The sequence below is a fragment of the Musa acuminata genome, chromosome BXJ2-7 (genome assembly GCF_036884655.1).
Source record: "Musa acuminata AAA Group cultivar baxijiao chromosome BXJ2-7, Cavendish_Baxijiao_AAA, whole genome shotgun sequence".
Classification (NCBI taxonomy): domain Eukaryota; kingdom Viridiplantae; phylum Streptophyta; class Magnoliopsida; order Zingiberales; family Musaceae; genus Musa; species Musa acuminata.
Window position 1 is genome coordinate 23,177,479 of NC_088344.1, and position 13,199 is coordinate 23,190,677.

A 13,199-nucleotide genomic window follows, 5' to 3' on the forward strand; every position below is an offset into this window, starting at 1 on the left:
CAGCGACAAGCACCCACCCGTGAACGGTTCGGTTACAAGGGGTGGTGACATCGCATCGAAAGTGGATGCAGAAGATGGTATAATCGATGCTTTGGTTGGTCTTTGGCGACATGAATTTGGGGGTATAGCCAATCATAAAAATAAAAGAAAGAAACAGGTCATTCTAACAATCTCAAATATCGGGATGAGTTAGTTCTATAGAACCTCGATTCATGATTTCACCAAATCACAGGATGGATGCGTTGCTCTGTCTGCTTCATCAAAACAGTTTCCACCAGCCTGCATTGCCGCCAGATTGAACACAAACCTTATCGCCCGTAACATAAAAGATGTTCGACCACATGTAGGAGGACGGTCTCAGGCCGCAGTGCCGGAGAATAATATAAAGATCAACAGCGCTACCTTTCCTTTGAGAGTTTTAATTCTAAATGCACATTAATTGGCAATGGTCAGTCAGTCAGTCACAAGACTGAAATAAGATGGAATCCCAAAACAAACAAACATAAAAAACACAATACGTTTCTTTCAGATAACCCTTCTCACGTCTAATTACTCTCACTCACTCTCTGTCTCTCTCTCTCCTGTGACTGTTGTGTATCTAGCACCCTACAACAAAAGACTTGAAAGGGATCATCAGTCCATTCTCCGCCTCTTTCCTTCGCATCAACGAGAAACCTGCCAAATCAATCTAATGGACCGACCATGAGGTTTCACTCGCACTCCCCCGCTGTCGGGTTATCTTGGCCACCCTGTGGTGCGCCCTTGGCGTACGGTCGCTAACCGAAGTACAGCCTCATCATATACCTTGTGGGGTTGAAGCCACTAAGAATCACTACAAATAAAAAATCAACGACCATCGTAGAAAGAATGACTTTTGGATGGTGGAAGATAAAACAAGATGAACTATCCATATCAAAGAAACTTACTCAGCGGGGATAAGATGATGACAAGTCCAATAGGATACAAAAAGAAGGTTGTTTTGTCCAAGAATGGAAGAACTGCATCAGAAATTTTCATTTCACGAGAGCAACGTGCAATTAGCTTGCCATGCCTAAACTCTGACAAAAATAAGTCATTAGTCATCAAAGTAATTGACAGCATCATGTCCTGCATACCATCGTAGCCGAGAAAATTCAGATAGTGATAGTAAGATATGGCCACCATGAAAAGTAGGTTTGAGACCAACATTGGAAAGAAGCCATGTGCTACCAAGAGAGGGGATACAAAGTACTGAATCACTGGAAAAAAGATACAAGCGATGAGCGAAATTAACATATGAGCTATAAAACACAAGAATATAGCGATACAGGTGATGGACAGCACTGAATTGTTATGGTTACTTACCATAGAGCAAAACGAATGCTGGAAAGAAAGAGTTGCAGTGAACGTCAAAAGCATACAGCCTACTCACACGACACCATAAACACCAAAGAATATTAGTGTCTCATAATTGGAAAAAGAAAAAAAGTGCTATCTCACTTACAAGTAAAGAGAAACCGAAGCAGGACGAAATGATTTAAACATAAGCTGTACGATACATCAGGACGTTTTGTGCATAATTTCATCAGACTGACAAGTAACATTTGTCCATCAGAAATTTATATACCATATTGGATTAAAAATCAATACAAAAATTGATTCCACCAAACACCTTTGCCGAAATGGGAAGGGGACAATAATGTATTGCAAGGCAACCTGAGAATAATTATTGACATTGTACGGTTATGCTGAACTGAGAAATTGGTTTAAAATCCTTGGTTCACATGAGCAGGCCCATAGGAAGGCTAGATGGTAAATAGAGAAATCATATTCATTTAACCAAACCAGTAGTTAAAGCTTATGGCTTTGTTCTATTATAATATAAAATTAGCATCATTCTTTTTTTCTCCTGTATAGAATATTCAACAAGGACACAAGTTAGTATTTGTTTTGCACTCCACCAAAGTTAAAAACAGGAAAAAATAATTGTAAGCATTAACATCAGTGTTCATCAGGCCCCTGAAGCCATTTTTCTTTGCTTTGTTCTGCTATAGCTACATGGTTTGTAGTGTCATCTGTTCCTATCCCAATGATAAATAAATAAACATATGCAAATAAGATTCCATGAAGCAGAAAAAATATCATCTGGTCAAGCACAAATAAGAAGACTGATGATTGTATGCATTCGGAAGTTACTTTTTGCAACTAGAGTATTTCCAATCCCAGTTGGCCTGATTTTACTTTCAAGGTTATCATAGACTTATTGGTTCCACAAAAGCCTAATTTTTTGTCCATTCAACCACGTTTCTTATCATTCACAATAAACTCATTCATAGTCAAGTTGGCTTTACAAACCATAGTCATGATATCACCTAGACCATAAATTACATAGTCATGAGTCTACAAAGGTTCCCCCCATCCTTCATCAAGTGACCTATGCATTCAATCCAAATCAACAAGCATAAGAACTGCAAACTCACCACAAGTCCTGCAACTTCCAAGTTCGCAAAGATTCTATCTGTCATCCCATCTAGCAACTTGTCAAGTGATTCATGGGGTTGACACGACAAGTTGGGTCTTCTTGACAATTGAAAACAATGTAAATGCAGACAAACACACATGCAAGCATTTACCGTACAGAGACATGTTCAAACAGTCACAAGAAGAAAGAAAGAAAAGGCAAACTATCTTTTACTTCACATGATAAAATTTGGTAGGCAACAGACTTGCTGATATATGTAAACATCAGTTTTATGTGGTACCATTCAACCCGTTGCTCGACTGCATGACTGCTTGGTGTCTCCTCACGCATGTGTGTATTTGTCAGAAACCTACATCAACTCAAAAAGGAAAAAAGAAAGCTCAACAAATATATGATATCTTATACAATGACTGGCCCATATAACAAAAGTCTTGGAAGTTCATACGGTGATTTTTGGTCACCAATAGTGATGTCATGTTTCTGTTGTTGATTAGTTCTTGCATAATATGCATGCTCACCAATGAAAGAATGTCATACATGTTCTGGGGAAATGACTCACTCAACGTTTATCAGGCACAGAAACTGTCATAAATATTTTATATCAGTTGGTGTTTAATGTTAGTGAATATGGTAATTTAACAAGCTTCAGGCAATAGCATCATTCAGGATTTTCTTTTCATACAAAAGATAATGGGTACCTCAAAAATGTCATGCATATCAGAAAAATCATGATTATTTAGCAATGCATTAGGAAAAAAAAAAGTGCAATTCATATGTGTAGTTCAACAACAACACTAATGTAAAATGTCAACAAAGTTACAAATTGCTGAGTTACTTGAAATTGTAAAAAAGAATGCTAAATGTCAAATTCTTACCAACAACATGTAGCCAAAATCGTTCCTGCTAACAAGAAATGGAAGACGACAACTGAAATAACAGTGAACACAGAATGCACCCAAGTCACGCCATACCTAAATTATGGAAAAGAACACAAAGAAAATTGAGGATAAATCAAATCCCATAAAAAGGTTAATGCTTTATTATGACAACTGGGAAGATAACAAGAACCGGGACCTTCAAAGTTTGAGCAGTTAACTAGATGTCGTCAGAAAACATAACCTCAGCTACGTATCTCGGAACTTGGAATGACAATATTACATTTAGATGTAACAAGGCAACATTGAAAAACTTACGCAGCACAATATGCTGAAGTGGCAACTATCAAAAAGAGACAGAAGATCACAGCAAAAGCAGGATCATCTCGTGCCCATTGGTTCTTTGTTTCTGGACAAAAATGGGAAAGTATGGATTACGCAGATGAATATTATTTGTGCAACTTTGTAGTCACAATATCATTCCAATAACTTGAGCGTAACCTATGCATGGGATGACTATCATGAGCACAAGGACCAATTCAGCATTCTTTAGGCAACATAAAAATATTACAAATCAAAGAATAAATAGCACGGATTATGTATTGTATATGTGTTACTATCGGAGGTAAAGGCTTTATTATTTGTTTGGTTGATAGTAGAGTGGGACAAAGGACAGTTTGTGAGAGGAATCTTTTTTTTAATCATTTGGCAATAAAGAAGAGTCCAAAGACAACATCAAGGCGAAAAAACATAAGTTAATGCCATCAGCCAGTTAGTATGGGTGGGCTTAAGTCAAGCACAATCTTTTTTTTTTTTAAACAAAGCCAAGAAACTATCTATATCAGTTTGCAGGAGGCCATGTGCTCATATTTAAATGATGGCACGACCTCAACAATATCATGCCTTACATCAAAGACTATATTAGCTAAATAAATACCGGCCAACTGGCACAACTTGGTCGGTTAGTAGCGCAATACATGATCTCTTACTTCTAGAATCTAGAAAATTATTTCAAGTCAGTCCTACATATGATTTCACATAAAAGAAAATAACAAATCCCTAAAAGAACCTTCAGAAAACTCAAAGGTTTTATATGTACGGGCATCCAACAAAAGTTACATTAAACGGCTCTATTTGCTAAAAAATTGAATGCAGACTATGACACCAAGGAATAAAAGGAATCCACTTGAATTACACAGCACCAAGAACAAAATCCAATGTACAAGACTACCGCCAAAGTTGGGTTTGAGAAGGATTAATGTACGAAGCTATACTCCAGTAAATAGATAGGCTGCTTTCATGAACTGAACTCTCGTCACCTATGTTGCAAAAGAGCAACCATAAACTACCATACTACCTGAGATAAAGTATTATTCATGCTAGCTTTGACCATTCCTGGCATTGTGAATAGATTTCCTTTGCTAGATTCCCATAACCATGTACTCCAGAATTCAATAGAATTTTTTTTGTGATCTTTTCTACGGTTGAATTTAGTGAAACCCAAGAAAGAGATGAATCGGCATGTGAATGATGAAGCAAGCAAACACAGATACACAAAAAGCAGGTAGATATCTCACACTATGGGGCTGCAAGGCACAAGTTATATGATAAGAGGAAAAGAAAATAACAGGTACTAATTATGTGAGTGTATAACTTACGTTTATGGTACTTTGTGTGCTGGTAGCTGTCTCCCATATTATGTTCACATGTAGCAACACGATAAGCTCCAATAAGAAACTTTACCAGGAAATAAAGTATCAAAGTGCAAGTAAATTAAGTAAAGTGGCATATTACAAGTCCTTAATTTGAAAGAGTATAATTAAATGGGAGTGAACTAAATGTTAAACTATTGTTTGGGTCGAGCGATAGTCCATTGCAGGAAAAGAAAAAGCAGTGAATTATATCCTATGACGGAAACCTTATCTCTGATTAGAAGAACTTTAATAGAAGAAAAATCTATTAAGAATGAGTGTGCAACTGCATCATACAGTAATGAAATTTAGTAAGCCACTAATTCTTTTTATTTATATAAAGTTCCACTGTATAACTAGTATCTCCATACGGGTGATGATTTTTCAATTGCAGATCCCTTCTTATTCCCCTTCACTTGTTCCTAGTATTCTGTCAATTTTCTCTCCTTTTTGTGTCGTATGTTGAACTTCACCATTAGAAGTTTACAATCAAATTTAATCTAAATCGGTCATTGTTGATCATATTAGGTGCTGCAGTATAGGTGAATAGTCAAACAACAGGGATCAATACATTAGTTAGGAACTAATTATTTTTCACCACTATGAGAATAACAAAGAACAAGTGCTTTCTATCTGGATGTGGAGCCTGTAATGTGATCAGGAACGATCAACCCAGCTCACGCCACTCAGCCAAGACCAAGTCCAAGTTCCTCTTAGTCCAAGATCGGCTAAATTCAACTCCCAAGTCCAGGACCAGCCAACTCAATTCAAGTCCAAGTCCAAGTCCAAGTCGGATTAGGAGTCTAGGAGTTGTCCAAGTATAATTAGGAGAGTGGAAATCGTCCAAATCTGAGTAGGAGTCTAGGAATCGTCCAAGTATGATTAGAAATCTAGGAGTCCCCATTCTACAACCATAAATAAAGAGGTTGACGGCTCTAGAAAACACAGGAGAGAGAGAAGCGGTAGCCCTAGAGAGAGAGGAGAGAAGAAGGGAGGCAAACGACTAGAGAAAAGCCCTATGAAGTCCGAGCTATTGATGAAGATTGTTGCTCAAGAAGTATCTTCACTGTTGCATGTTCAGGTGTTCCTTTTCTTCAAGAAGCAATCTAGATTCCTTTTTCTCTTTCAAGCTCTCTCGTCCATCGACGACTCTATCAATCCGCCCACAAAGCGTAAATCCGCTTGGAGGAAGGATCGAGATCATCAAATCTTTCCGCGAAGCATGTCACTATGTTTAGCAAAGAAAGCAAAAACAACAACTCAGAATGAAAATTAAAACAGATTACGTGCGAAAGCACTATGAACTCTAAGAGAATCTTCACTGGACCTTCTCACTTTGATCTTTCTCACAACAAACAAGTCATCCATTATGTGACAAATTAATCATCCCGTCGCGAGCAACAGTTTGCTCATCACCACTTGAAATGATTACCTTTGACTTCAACCTTTCAAGTCAATGACAAATTATAAATCATATATCATAGTTTAGTTTCCATCGAGGACTGCATTTATCCTCCCCTTAACCTCATATACAAGCAATAGGATAATTGCATCGTATCGAGCACCTTCTTCCTTTGAGGAAAGAAGGTATTCTGCAAGGTAAAATGATAGAACAAAAGGATGGAGAAAAGAGATTGGGAACAGAAAACCAAAGGATAGGTAAGCAGAGAGGAACTCCAGAAAATGAGATTTTCTTCGTAGTAACACTTCAATTTCATATCCAAGTCATACATAACTCACCTATTTGTCGACACTCATAACCTAGTATGGATAGAGATGGAGAAAACAGCTTGGGAATAGAAACGAAAAAGGATAGAGAAGTAGAGAGAAACTCTGGAAAATGAAATTTAATTCGGAGTAATACTTCGATATTACACCTTAGGTGATACATAACTCACTCATTTGTCGACCCTCATAACCTACGAACAGAGAGATGGAGAAAAGAGATTAAGAATAGAAAAGAAAGAGTACAGAGGTAGAGAGGAACTCTAGGGAACGAGATATTGTTAAGAGTAATACTTCAATTTTGTACCTTAAGTGATACAAAAGTCACCTATTTGTTGACTCTCGTAACCTAATGCAACACTAGCTCTGCTCCATCTAGATTTATAATATCCATGATCAATCCTTTTGTAAGTCTCAATTAGATTGGACCATGAAAAGGAGAGGTGTTAATCAGTTAGCCATCAAGCCTATACATGCCTCCAGCTCTCGTCCTCTATAAAACCCTTTTTATTGTCCCTCTCCCAATGTGAACTGAAGTTGACTCGATCAAGTTTGAGTCAAGCTAGGACTCTCCAGATGGGTAAAGATCAACCTACAGTTTATAGTTTTAATCTAACAAGGAATAAGAGTTTATCGCATTGACCCATCAAACCTCATGTCCAAAAAGTGGTCAAAATCAATGCTGAGTTATCAACAAAAGTCTCCAAGTCATCTTATGTTGCTAACATGGCACTTGGGCCTCCTTTTTGGACCATCCATGTGACAAGGGTGTCCCAGACCGTTTGATCTCCGCCGTTGAAAGATTGCTTTGACCCATTTCTCGGCCTGCTCTTCCCTGAAAAGACTTGTGCTAGTCCAAACAGGAATAGGGGTCTTTGATCTTTTTGCACTAGTGTTGGAGCTGAAAGAAAGGATTCCAAGTCACTAGAAAATTTGTATTATTTCAGTGGAGGCTTCATGCGGCAGGCCACTTTTTTATATTTAAGACCACAAAACTCAAACATCTCCAAATTATCTCTATTCATCACATAATCGACAAGTTTCCTCTACCATAACTGTAAATATAAAAATTGGTAAGACATCGAGTATCTTGTTGAAACTAAGAAAGGCTATGCATCATGCAAGGAATATTATGGAGAATTCAGTAAATGACCACTATATAAACATCAAGCTTCGTTATTAACGGATAAAAGATAGAAACTTATGCTCGATGTACAGATGCATTCAAATTGCAAATAATTTGCAGTGAAAACTGAAAGGATAGATACTTAAAACATGATGTGTTCAGAAACATTAAAATGGTAGGAATTAGGACAGATACATACACAACTTTGGGTGAGGTACAAAGATGAAGCATTTGCCAAAAGGTATACTCGATATCCATTTGTTGCCACTAAAAATCAAAAGAAACAAGGGCATGAGACTGTGAAAATCATATTATTATTATACTCGCAAAGATCAGGGTCGAATTGGTTCAGAAATAAATTCTGATCTCCATCCTTCCCCTCGATACCTGTAAACATGCAGAACAAGTACAATAAATCCACGACACAAAACACAATTACTCCAAAAAAAGTTGAAACTAACATAAGCGCATGAAGCAAACGTTCTAGACAACTGGCGCATGGTCCTATTTTCATTCACATAAACCTAATGTCAGGTTACCCAAAAATAGGTAAGCTAGACATCGATTTAGAATAAACCACATGCTTTCACTAACCAAGACAAAGTAATAAAACCCATCATAATTAAAACTTCATATAGTAGACTAAAGCTTGTTTTCCGTCAGGAAAAATCACCTTAATGTGGAAATTTTGACCAGTCTTCTTGCACAATCATTACATATAAAATTGTTTGCCACCTGAAACTATCGTGGCAATTTAAGTTTGGTTAAGTACAAACCCATTTGATTGAAACCAATCGTTTTGTTTGGTTGTATCGGATATCTTGGAACCAAAATCCTCAAGTCAAAGAAAATGTAAGGTGTCACCTAAAACCCAATCTAGATATAAGATAAGTCTAGTCTAGTCTGACCCAACCAGATCCCAACCCAATTTGGCAATATATGTATATATTGTGTGTAACACAGAAATTTGTGCGGTGTTAATTATATACAATTTTTTTTTTTAGCTCATGCGCTTAGCTAGTTATAACCAAAACAACCTAGCTTTATCCCAAACCAACCCAGTGCGAACCGATTAGCCAAACCCAACTCGGTTAGCTTAGGGACGAAAAAATCACAATTCAAGATCAGATCCACATGGATATGGATAGAGGAATGTTCGAGTCGGTATTACGGTTGACCTTTAACCAAAACCAAGTTGCCCAAGTTGCAGTCCTGCCACCAAATTGAACGAGCTTCATATATCAGAAAAACATGTTTAGACATCTCGTGTCACTCATCTTGCATCAAGAGTAGACAGTTTGTAAAACACGACAGCAACACACAAAGTGTTGGTTTCATCATCACAACGAGTTTGCTGTTGAGTATATCAGGAGCATAACTATCGTGCAACCTGCAGGCAAAATAGCATGGCCTCAAGATAACTCATCGGAGACCCCGTCACAGATCACTTACTTTGTAGGCTTCCAAGCATGACGTTAGGGTAAGAAAGATCAGCGTTGGTATTAGAACAAATAAATTTGGTACGTTCACTCATTTAATAACAAAAGCCACGCTGATCAGATCACCCGATCGGCCATACATGAGTTCCTCAAAAAGAGATGGTACGTTTTTAGTTTCTTGTGACTGACTTTCCATATCGAAGTCTATAATCGATTTCTCGAAACCTAAAAGAAACCCTCCGCTCGTAAGGCCAACGACTAATAAACAGATCCACGTCAATGCTGCAAGAAAAAACCTAATTCGGCCCATTCCTGGAACGATTCTTCGACCTAATTCGGGTTTTTTTTCCTAGAATCTCACGACCGCCGTCCCCACGCGACGGATCAAACCGTAGAATTATCATGGATCTCTCAAGAATTCCAACGTTCATCCCGACAAACAGACACCGAAGGAGTCGGGAAGATCGCATGTGGTTCGGTTCGGGGAAGAAAAGAAGGGTGGGGCGAGGGGGGAGAGAAGAACCTTGACGATTCGGCGGAGGTATTGGGAGAATCCCGGGGCGGGCCGAACGGCTGAGGTCCCGCGCCCCTTGGACACGGTCGGCAGCATCCTCCCTCGTTCCGATCAATCGTTCCCCCTCCCGGCTCTCGTCGCAGTGGACCGCGATATGAGATCTGCAAGGAGAAAGAGGAGGAGCGAGCGGCCGATTGAGAGAGCCTTGTATTATTTCTTGATAATCTAATAATAATAATAATAATAATGACTATTTAGCATCGAGAATTCTCGAGTCAGACCGGATGTTATACGGGCCGGATTGGGTTGACGGACAACAGTCCATGGCCCGATTCATGGCCGCTTGCTCTTTTGCGGAACCATTCTCGCATAATAATAATAATATTATTATTATTATTATTAATATTATTTTCTCTGAATCTTTTCCACTTGGACCGACAGCCCACCGCGGCCATCGACTATGTAATTAATACATGTTGAGACCCACCCAAACAAATGGAACGTCTGTCCCCACTTGCAGCTAGCTAGCTAGCTAGCTTCGGTCAGCAATGGCGTTCGTTTGTCGTCTACTGCACGTCCTCTCTATGGTCCCACGCGACATAAAGCGCAGAGGGTCAAAATTTCCATTCCGTGGGCCCCCCGCAGCCAGCCTCCTCCTTGCGGGGGAGATGACGTTTGATGTTACTGCTCCACTATCTGCCTTTTTTCTTCGTTTGGTTTTGACTTTTATCTTTCATTTCCCTTGTAGTGATAATTATTAGTTGCTTGCCGAACAGAGAATACGTAGATGACATTTTTCCTGCTCCGATTATTTCCATAGCCTCCGCGTCGTACGGCGAAATAAATATTTGGGCGGAAGAATGTTTGGTGCGGAAGCGGAGGAGGAGACATGATGTGATGTACTCACTCACTCATATGACGATCTAACAAAGAAACTGGCCAGTTTGGATCGAAGAGAAGGAGGTGTCTGCCGACATCCATGTGGAGCAGAATGAATACTTTACTGCTGCCTGTAGTTGTGGATACAAAGGCAAGGGTGGATGATGGATGTGATCGCAGATCCTAGGCATGATTGTGCTACTTGACCTCACATGATGGATGCATCAAAACGAGACGAGTTAAAAGAGATGCTGGTGCTTGATGAGCAAGCTACCGGGGTCAAATGTGGTGGTAGGGGACCGAAGCCAAAGAATAATAGGATTAGGTTGGTGATGCGACGGGGGCCGACGACGGACCATGCAAATTACATTTTCACTTGGAAAGATCAGCTCAGCTCAGCACAGTTCACTTGCTCATGATGATGATGGAGCCAAAGACATTAATAAATTGGATGAAGAAAGAGCGAAAGCTGGGGAGAGGCGTTGCAGGTGCCCGAGGCACAAAGACGCATGTGATTCGATGTGCTCGCCATAAGACTATAAAAGAAGGAGGAAAAAACAAAGAGAACAGCAGCAGCATCAAGGAGGAGGAGGAGGTGTGTTGTGGAAGGCTGTTGCTTAGATTCCATCAAGTGGAGCGGGTGGCTCCCCGTTCTCGAATCCTTGCCACTTACTCTATGGCCGCTCGAGGACACATTAAAAGAAGGATAAAAGATCCAAGTACCATCAGCTCTAGGTGCGTGCATGCATGTATGTAGCATTATCACTAAGAGAAGGGATGGATACAAGCTTGATCAAGCGGGTTGGTGAAGATGGAAGTGGGTACAAATATTATATCCTGTTGCGGTTTGGTTGGTATTTGTATGGAGGAAAAAGCGGAGGAGAGGGAGCGTCGGCGAAGACTACATGCAGTAGTAGTTCGTTCGATAGGAACCACGGCAAAAACAAGTGGGGGAGGAAGAACAAAACAAAGGTCGACGATGTGGACTTCCGTCATGTCATGCTGACCTGCTACATGGACCGCGGAGCCGACCGGTGGGATGGTGAACCACCAAACGTGTTCTCATCTGCATCTCTCCTTTTTTTTCTTTTGCTTTTCCCCGTTGTCATTTCCCGACCGAGGGTCGACGTCGTTTTACTCCCGAGACTAAAATGAACCTATTTCATTATTAGCTAGTGAAAATTAATGGTGTCCTCGTGGGATGGACGAGTCGGTTCTGCTTTTGCTCCATCACCATGGGTTCGAACACACCTTCCTTCACAGTCGGACATCTAACTTTTTTTGCGATGGGAGGACGTAACCACGGTGGGTCGCAAGCGTGGGCTCCCACGTGGACCACACGTCACGCCAATCCAATCAAAAGACAGGTACAGGTTAGACTCCTTTACTTGTGGCTATCAAAAGGGAATCCAAGCAGCATCTTCGCAGTTGCTTCGTCGGCCGTTCATTCCGGCAGGGGCCAGTGGAACAGCGATCGGGGGGAGACTCTGTGCCACACTAACATTGTTTATATAAAAAGATGATAAGGGCGGACGAGTAGTGGCAGTGTCTCGGGAAAGCAAGTTTTGGTACCTCCGTGCAGCTGTGATGGGGGCAGGGCACAAACACCACCACTCGATGTATATTCGATGCCGCCATGCCCTTCCTTCCCCTTTACTTTTTTACCTCTTAGGAAAACGAAGGCCATAACAAAATATCTTGTCGTCTACGAAACCGAGTGGGCTCCGGTTTTCCTCACACCACGTGACCTCCTGCTCCGCTTAAATGACACCAGCGCCCCTGCTTATCCAATGGCAGAGACGGGGCAACGGTCACACGTGTGCCACGCGACAGGGGAGCTGCAGGGGCACGTGCTGTTCGAACCGCTTCCCGTTGGTCTCTCTCTCTCTCTCTCTCTCTCTCTTTCCGGCGAAGATAGTTGAGAGAGTTAAGTAAAGAAAAGGGGGGTTGGGTGTTGGACAGCTGGTGACGCGTAACCGCTGCGTACAAAAGGGATACGATTCCCCCAAATCTCGTCACTCTCTTTTGTTTGTTTCGTTCTCCCCAACCCACGCCATCCTCTCCCTCCTTCCCTCCCTCCATTGTTGACCACTGGTATTAGTTTTGTATCGCGTCTCTCTCGCTCCTCTTCGAACCCAACCGGTCCAGCGAGAGGCATTTAGAAAATTATGGCATTTAGAAACCGATATCACTATTTCAAAATATCATATCCTTTGTTTTTACGGCCGCATATGGAGTTTGCAAACTCAAAATACAAAAAAAAAAAAAAAAAAGGGCAACGAAAACGTGTAAAGAAATGACTGGATGGGCGAAGATGAAGAGAGTCAAAACACACCGTCCAACAGACAGCGGCGAAGAAGGGGAGCGGGGCCCAACCAACAGCTGTGCGGAGAGTACACGAGGTACGAGCCGCAGAAAAGGCCAAAAAATAAGGACTGGCCGTAGCTTTGCTTGCTCGTAGTTTTCTCCCTCCCCGTCTCGGCTACATT

At 40.7% G+C, this 13,199-nt stretch overlaps 1 protein-coding gene across 2 annotated transcripts; it reads right to left on the reverse strand.

Annotated features, from left to right (window-relative positions):
- Window positions 1-383: 383 nt before the first annotated feature.
- On the reverse strand, window positions 384-10,050 carry LOC103981395 (uncharacterized). 2 transcript variants are annotated; one of them, XM_009398121.2, is made up of 10 exons: window positions 9,841-10,050; window positions 8,078-8,145; window positions 4,995-5,020; window positions 3,655-3,745; window positions 3,337-3,432; window positions 2,742-2,810; window positions 1,345-1,403; window positions 1,116-1,238; window positions 927-998; window positions 384-832 (listed from the first exon to the last, which is right to left on the reverse strand). In XM_009398121.2, the coding sequence occupies exons 1-10, from the start codon at window positions 9,925-9,927 to the stop codon at window positions 777-779; spliced, it is 747 nt and encodes a 248-aa protein (XP_009396396.2). In that variant the 5' UTR covers window positions 9,928-10,050; the 3' UTR covers window positions 384-776. The 2 variants fall into 2 exon arrangements, with proteins under 2 accessions (XP_009396396.2, XP_064973668.1); XM_065117596.1 differs by having other exon boundaries at window positions 8,078-8,265; window positions 9,841-9,984.
- Between the last annotated feature and the right edge of the window lie 3,149 nt (window positions 10,051-13,199).

What these genes read in the sequence shown, in the direction of transcription:
- LOC103981395 (XM_009398121.2), bottom strand. Translation starts at nt 9,927, where the DNA reads ATGCTGCCGACCGTGTCCAAGGGGCGCGGGACCTCAGCCGTTCGGCCC. An exon ending in ACTTCAGCATATTGTGCTGC is followed by an intron (nt 3,433 to 3,654) that starts GTAAGTTTTTCA and finishes TCCATAATTTAG; the next exon opens with GTATGGCGTGACTTGGGTGC. An exon ending in ATTTTGGCTACATGTTGTTG is followed by an intron (nt 2,811 to 3,336) that starts GTAAGAATTTGA and finishes GAGTTGATGTAG; the next exon opens with GTTTCTGACAAATACACACA.